The sequence below is a fragment of the Condylura cristata genome, unplaced genomic scaffold (assembly GCF_000260355.1).
Source record: "Condylura cristata isolate star-nosed mole 26May11 unplaced genomic scaffold, ConCri1.0 scaffold00005, whole genome shotgun sequence".
In the NCBI taxonomy this organism is placed as follows: domain Eukaryota; kingdom Metazoa; phylum Chordata; class Mammalia; order Eulipotyphla; family Talpidae; genus Condylura; species Condylura cristata.
The window spans coordinates 25,864,621-25,872,592 of NW_004567106.1; the positions used below are offsets into that span (position 1 = coordinate 25,864,621).

Sequence of the window (7,972 nt, forward strand, 5' to 3'; positions counted from 1 at the left end):
CCACACGAACCCCTGCCTGTCTCAGCTCGTGTCTCTCCCAGCTGTACGTGAGAAGTTAGCTTAGAGGAGGCCTGCTGCAGCTGTCCCTCATTCTGGAGGCCAAGCTGGAAGGGTTTCTAGACACTCAATCACTCGTAGAGTACTAGGTCCTGAAGGGGGACGGCAGTTCATTTCTGACAGCTGGTTTGCTTAGGCGTCACCCCCTTTTAGCAGGGCAGAGAGGAGGGGAGGCAAATGGGTGTAGCTGGGGGCATCTGGCAGTTGGCCTTGGTATGGTAAGGATGTCTGTGTTTTCTTTGGATTGTGTGGATGCTGAGAAAGTAGCTGGCTTGAGCTTTTTTTTTTTTTCCTGACAGTAAGGGAATATGGGGATGAATGGGGGTAGCTGGAAAAGAGCATGGCAGGTCTGGGGAGTGTGAAGCTGGGCATTGGGCTTCCTGAAGAACTCACTTGCAGAAAATGCAGCTTTAGACAGAGATGGCAAGACCCCACACACACACACATCGGCCTCTCCCTCCACCACTTTTACATCCTGGAAAGGGCAGGACAGGAGTGAAGGAGAGGTCACCAGCTCCCCTTCCACCACCCCATCCCACCACCATGCTCTTAGGTGAGAAGAGGAGGGTCAGAGAAGGAGCAGACCTTGTCCCCCTGCACTTCAGGAATCTCCAGCTAGCAGTCTAGCAGGCAGTGGGGGAAGGGAAATTTCGCTTTATATATGAGGTTAGCATCTTCAGCTGGGCTTGAGTAAGATTTTTAATATCAAGAAGTGACCGAGGAAGTTACAGAATCTATCCAGGGTATCATTAAGGGATCTCAACCCAGCAGGGAAAGGAGATTCAACACTGCCCAGCTGGGGGCAGGATGGGAGAAAAATAACACCACTTCTGGCTTATACTCTATGGAATTGAGACTGCTCAATAAACCTGCTATATTTGATGAAGAACTTCATATTGTTATGACGAAAGTTGAATCTCTGTACGTTTGTGTTGTGGTGTACAGTGTTCATCAATTCTTAGTTTTCTGAGTGATGGGATTTTCCTGTAAATCAAAGCTTTGAAATTTATTACACAGGAGAAAAGACACATACCAGAAAGCAAATTTCCAAATATAGAAGAGACCCTTAAAATGGCATCTGATGGTTACCTTTTTTATCACTATATGTTTTCTAAAAAATTCAGTCTATCAGAGGTTCACTGTTGATGCAGTAGAAAAAAAATGTGTAACAATCATGTCTCTAAGTCATTTGTTATTTATGTTAATTTGTCGATGATGTATTTCTGTTAACTTCTTTAATTTTCATCACAGTATTTGATAGACTACTCTTCTATTGAATTTTGTCCTTAAATGTAACTGTGTCTGATTTTTACATAGGACAGTCATATGGCTTCAGTCTTTCTTCTTTCTTTCTTCTTCCCTCCCCCCTAATCCCTTTACCACAGACTTCTTAAGTATTTGCAATGCTCTTTTTATTTAGACAAAATTATTTTATCTTTACAATATTCTTTGAATTGTTTTTTCTAACTGATCAAAAGATGGTAATGACCTTCCTTCCGTTCTGTTCTTTGCAGATTATATTCACAGCCTTGTGTCATCTTTAGGGATTGACTCCAGTTTTTTTCTGTTTCAATTCCACATCATCTATTTTCTTGAATATGAGTCTCCTAAAATATAAGCAGTACAAAAAAATGTCCTCACCCACCAGAATAATAGGATGTTAGCTCATATATAAATATAAACTGTGATTTTAATTGCTTACTTATATTTAGCGGACTTTTGTTGCACTTGAAATGAGTAAGATATCGATGGGACCCCAAATTTGAAATAGACATTTAGACTTACAAACTTCCCATTGGTTTAGCTCTCTTGCTCATCCCTGTCCTACTGCTATTGTCTGCTTGATCATTTCCAGCTCAGAATGATATCTCAGGACCTCAGCAGAAACATCAGCAATTCTTCTTTTCCTGATGAATAGCCTCCAGGCCTCTATGTGTTGCTTCTGAGTGCCCTTTCTGTTCCTCTCTCTTTTTGGCCTTCTCTCCTCTCCTCTTCATGTGCCCGTTGCTCTCACCAAGCCAAACTGCTTATGTTCTTGACTCACCATGCTCTGCTTTCCCTTTTCTCCCATCAGTCTCTGTTCACAATAGAGTCAGCTTTGCAAGTCTAACTTGTGAAACATCCCTGGATTCCCACATGAAGAAACAGTAGTTGTACTAGACCCTCCATAGGACCTCATTAATGCTACCTATTATTTCATTCATCCTGTCAAATATTGAGGACTTACCACTTACAGACACAGTTCTAGGCACTGGAGGTCTGTCAGTTGACACAAATTATGGGATGTATAGGAGTGAAATCCTATTAAAGGAGTGGGCCCTAACTATGTAATGTGCTGGATGTGGTTACATCCCATGGTGAAAAAGCAAGCCTTGGGGTGGCGGGGAGGAAAGAGGCAAACCAAGCCTGGAATGTTTTGTGAAGTCCTCACTGATAAGGTGTCACAGTTTGCCACTTTCCTTCCTTCAGGGCTTCATTAGAGTATCCTGTGCTACATTATAGGACTTTTTAAAAATTTATACTTTCTACTAGAAAATAATGGGTAGGTGGCTTTTAATTTTTGAACCTCTTCTCTATTATGATTTGTCCACAATAGATAATAATTAACACAAAGAGTGATTATAAATCCACTTGCCTATAAGATAGGAAACAGTAAAAGAAAAAAAATTAAAAGGGAGAAATCCTTCTGAATTTGAGACCTGTGTGAGTGTCCTTTGTATCTTGCCTATGGGAGGTCAGAGGGTGGACACTAAGTTATAGTCTTAAGTCGCACATGTCCTACTTAATGTGTGGTTAAGAGCAGTGAAGTGGATGCCCCTGTGTGGCTGAGGGGACACCCATCTCTCTACTTCATACTTATATTAGTGTTTACACCTGACTTTCTATAGTCTCAGTTTACATATATTTAGCTTCCTGTGTCTTTTCCTTTTTCTCTTTTAAGAAATGATGCTACTTAAGAACTGATTTTGAAAAGATGTAGTTCTTTGAAAGTTTTCTACCTCAACTCTATATATCTGCCCATGCATTTGAACTGGTTTATAAAGATTTACCTTGGGGGTTTCTGATGAGGAGTCCGGATTTCTTGGGGCTGGCAGGTCATCAGGGAAAGTAACTCAGTGGCAGATGGTGAATTCATGGATTGTTGGAGCAGGTCACTCAGTGTCTTGGTGATACTTGCTGTTCTACCAAACCTTTGGGGCAGATTAGGAACACGCCTCAAGATGCTTTCCTTCATGTGTCTTCCAAATCTCAGAGGCAGGTTGGCCATTTCCCCAGTGCTTCTTTGTTTCATGTTTCTCCCAAATCTCAACGGCAGGTTGGCTGCTGAGTGTGGCATTTTGTTGACTGCAGATGCACTCATCTTAATGATGTTTCCTGGTCCCCAATCTTTTAATTCTTCAAAATTGAGACTTCTTTCCTTTTTCCCTTTAGGGTCTCCTGTGGGCTATAATTAGAAATGACCATGAAAGTCATTTATCATTGTTCTAAAAAATAGATTTGAACCCTAAATTAACTTAAACCCAGACTTCAGTCTGCAGAATTGTTAAAGCTATAAGCAAACTTTGTGTTCACATGTGCAAATTTTTTAATAAATAATTTGTATTAAGCTTCTTAAAGCAATCTAGTTTCTCCATCCCTGGGCTATTGTAAGAAAACTATAAATTATTAATAAAATATGTATAGTGAATACAGCAATGTATTCAAGTGGCAGGAACATAATGAAGTACTGAAATGAAGCAGAAGGTTATTTTACTGCAGTTATTCTTTTTCAGTTTTTGATGCATGTTGTTATGAAATAGTTTACATAGTTTTATATCTTGACTTTAGAGAAACCTTCCACTATCTCTTCAAGTTTAATGTATTCCCCCTCTTTCACTATGGTCATAGTAGTTAACACTTAGAAACAAGATGCTAGCCAGATTTTTGGGTAGGAGGATTCAAGAAATTTCTTTACTACCTCCCAATATTCAGAGTTCCATTCTCAGAACACTTCTCAAGACACCATATTTTTATTAGCAAATAAGTTACATTGTTAGTAAAGTTACAATTGATTTGCAGTTTACTGAACTATGAGTATACCAACTTTTAAAGAACCATTTAAAATACAATTTTTAATTAGATTTAGTTTTACCATGAGTTTTTGTTCATATGAAGATTTTTAAACTTTGCAGGTTGTGTACATAATATCTACTCTTTTCAGCAAAGATGAAAATTATAGAAAAGCTTAAAGAAGAAAATAGAAATAACGTGCAGTCACATTAACTAGGAATAAAAATTTAATTTTGATATAGATTTACCACAAACATTGCATTATTTGCTTATAGTTGAAGACTACTCAAATGTCCATCTGCAGTATAGCCAGATTTATTTCTGCAGCTACTGATTACAGCTGTTTACTTCTGAGTCGAGATTTATTAATGTACCTTATATTTTCTAAGTTTCCGTTCTATATTTTCCGTTCTAAAATTTTCATGCTAAAAAGTATAAGTTACAGCATCACATTGTTATAGGAAGGCTGAAGCTTGACAAAAACAGCACCAATGATCTTATTCCTTACTTTTTACAAAAGTATTAGACTCAGGACCAATATTATGTGGTTAATGCTAGTCATGTTAGATAGAGTTAAGCCACTTACCTCAGGATATTTGCCATAATTTTCTTTGCTGTAAAAATTGGACATCATTAATTCATCTGCACAAAAGATTTTTGATGTTAACAGTGTCGAAGTGGCTAAAGTCAATAAAATAAATCGTTTGGATGAAATAACTTCCATTTTGTCCAATATCTAGAATTAAGTTTATATGTTTAACGCGATCTACAAGGAGGGTAGAATGAGCTTTTTATACTGTCTAAAATGAAAGGAAAGTTTGCCTTAACAGTGAAATCAATCCCACATGTTGTTAAGTACTAATATTAATTAGAGGGCTTAGCTAAAATATGTATGTAGGGAATGTGGGTAATTCATTCTGGGAAGACAGCAATTGCTTCTGTTTGCAAATTCATTCACTTTGAAAATAATTTTTCTTATTATGAAGGAGCTTCTAATTAGATAAGTTTGAGGTCACAGTAATTTAGAGTCCAAACAAACAAGAATGCTTCTTTTCTCCAAGTGCAAACAAAAATACTTTCCTTTCAGTGTTTGCGTCAATTCTTGGAAGAAGGAAATAACAGTATTCAATACATACCATCTATGTTAATTTTTTAAATCCATTCAAAAAAGCAAGGCATAATATTTTCAAAATGTCAGGCAAAATTAAGAATGTGAGAATTCCAAATCGCATAATACTCAAGTAAAATGTCATTAATTAACTTTTTGTAAATGCTATTTTGTTGTTAAAAGGCTTCAGGAATAAATGTCAGCAGCAACGCGAGGCTGTGCGTAAGACCATGCACTAGGCATTTTGACAAACTGGCTGTCTCAGGAGAAGCTGGAGACATTCAAGCCCTTTTGTATTAGCCCTTTGGGCCTTATTTGGCAAACTGTATAAATAATCAAGATTTTATTTCTGTGATGATGCTGCATCCTTCCTATCTTCTTAAAACCCTTCAAAGCTCTTGCAGAGATTTGGGAAGTGACATATATGCAAAATGTGTTGCTCCCCTGACCCGTATTATTTAGGTAATCTCAGAGTGCCACAGGCATAGTAACATCATGGTAGAAGAAAAGGATGCACAGAAACAAATGTTTATTTACTGAAATGCCAAAGCAGGTCTCTTGTGGAGTAGCTGAGTGGTATTCTTAAAGGCCTCCCTTGTCTCTAGACTGCCTAGGTTCTAGAGAAATCATGACTTGTTCTCACTTGTCCATTCAGCCCTCTCAAGAGAAAAAGACCTTACATTAATTGCTTTCAACATTAGTTACTTCTAGACACAGACACTTGGAAGTGAATTCACAAAAGAGCCAGTAATTGTACTTTTCGTGTCAAGAGTGGTATCTCTTGTAGCTTGTCTCACCAACCTGCCATTGGATAAGAGCATTAGGTATGAGATATACAGTGGGCAGAAGTGAAGATCTTTCGTGAGATATACAATGGGAAGAAGTATAGATCTCCAGAGTAAATCAAAATGATGAAAAACAATAGCAGGCAAATACTTGGGTACCACTTGGCCTCTGGTAAGACAATTGACATCACTGGCCTCGTTTGTTTTGGATTGCGGTAACCAAGCATCCCCACAGTAGGAGGCAATTAATTCAGTTCATATTCTGGTGTTAATTTTGTAACACTGTTATTGGATTATTTGGGTTTAATTTCCCTGAGGATTTAATATATCTCTCTTCCAATTTGTTCCTTCACAAACTGCTGATGGAACTTCCTTTTCTTGTGGTCAGTAGATCCAAACTTTTGAGAAATGGGTGAAGCAAGTTTACAACCTGGAAAATGGGGATCAGCCTGGGTCTCTTTCAAAATATGTTTATATCTAGTTGTTTTAAACATTAGCAGTTCACCCGTTTTCAGGGCTGCTACTTGGGATTTGGCACAATGATGAGGTTTTCTGACTGCAGTCAGCATCCTGAGTAGTTGATATGACTGATTATTCCCCTGCCTCCACCAGATTTAAGCTTCCAAATTTGCAGTGTAATTAGAGTTATCTTAATAATATAGCACTTGGCTCTTGTCAACCATCTCTTCAATTAGCATTGAAAACATTAACAGATATAAAACAATATTACCTAACACACAGCATGTAATCACTTTAAATCTTTTAATGAAATATCTGCCACAGACATAGCACATTTAGGAATTCTTGATTAGACATATGAACATAGAAATTTGACCTTTTTGATGTGTGGCTTCACTTATCAAGATTTTCGAGACCCTAAGGTTACTCCTGAATTTCTCTCTCCAGGTTGGGTACTCCTCCTGAGCATTATACTCTGCAGATATTCAGCTTCCTAAAAGAGAGTGCTGTTGGATGTCCCACAGTCATCTCAATTCCAGAATGTCCAAAGGAGACTTTATCTTTACAGTAACCATTTTCATTCCCATTTCAAGGAATAATACAGTATCAGTTAGAGATCAATCAGGAGACAGAAAATCCAGGAAATAATTAATTTGAAGAATTACTCATTGTGACAGGAGATTTTCTATAAAGGGTAATGAACCACTAGGGCCAAGGGCTTGACGTATTCCAGGAAAGGACAAATGGGAATTCAGACCATCCTGAGAAGGTATGGATGGAGGAGAAGATTGCTGGGTTACCAGGGCCAGAACCTATATACAATCACGAGCAGAAGACACCCTTCTGGGGTGCACAAGGGCCAAGGCTGGAAGACAACTTCTGGGTATCTAGGTATCTCTGAGACTTGCATGGAGTCTGCCGATGAAACTTGAGGGGGGTGAGTGCAACTAGATGGCCCCCACTTGTAGTAGTGGGTAGAAACACAAGCAAATAGAAGCATGCTTGAGCCACAAAGCATGCTTGAGCTTCTTCAGCTCCCTTTCAGTGCTTTCTACTGACAAAGCTTAAAGTTGTGCCAGTTGCAGTGGAAAAATCTTTTCTGGACCTGTCTATATTATCCCAGAGCTTGCAATGAAGTGTGGATTTGGAGCTAGGGGGCAATAAACAGATAACTAGCAGTTGCTAACATCCACCCATTTGTCTAAGTCAAATTTTTTTGTGATATTCATGATTTCTTCCCCTTTTTCTTGCACATCCCATTCCATAATTAGTGAACAGTTGTTTCTAGTTTTGTGCTATTACACTACATAATAATCAGTGCTTTCAGAGTGCTAATCAAATGCCAGGGACTGTTCTAAGTACTTTGTGAATTAATTTATTTATCTTTCACAATAATCCTGTGAGCAGGGACTATTTTTATTCTTACTCTACAGAAGGAGTAAGTAGCTTTTTTTCACCAATGGCAGAGTCAGATTTGAGCCAAAACACACACATGCCACTGTGCCAGTTTAGA

The 7,972-nt window shown here is 38.3% G+C and overlaps 1 protein-coding gene across 1 annotated transcript; it reads right to left on the reverse strand.

Annotated features, from left to right (window-relative positions):
• Positions 1-1,597: 1,597 nt before the first annotated feature.
• Positions 1,598-4,831, reverse strand: NPVF (neuropeptide VF precursor). Its single transcript, XM_004677131.1, has 3 exons — positions 4,694-4,831; positions 3,108-3,502; positions 1,598-1,664 (listed from the first exon to the last, which is right to left on the reverse strand). Exons 1-3 carry the CDS (start codon positions 4,829-4,831, stop codon positions 1,598-1,600), a joined length of 600 nt encoding a protein of 199 aa, XP_004677188.1.
• Positions 4,832-7,972: the final 3,141 nt, after the last annotated feature.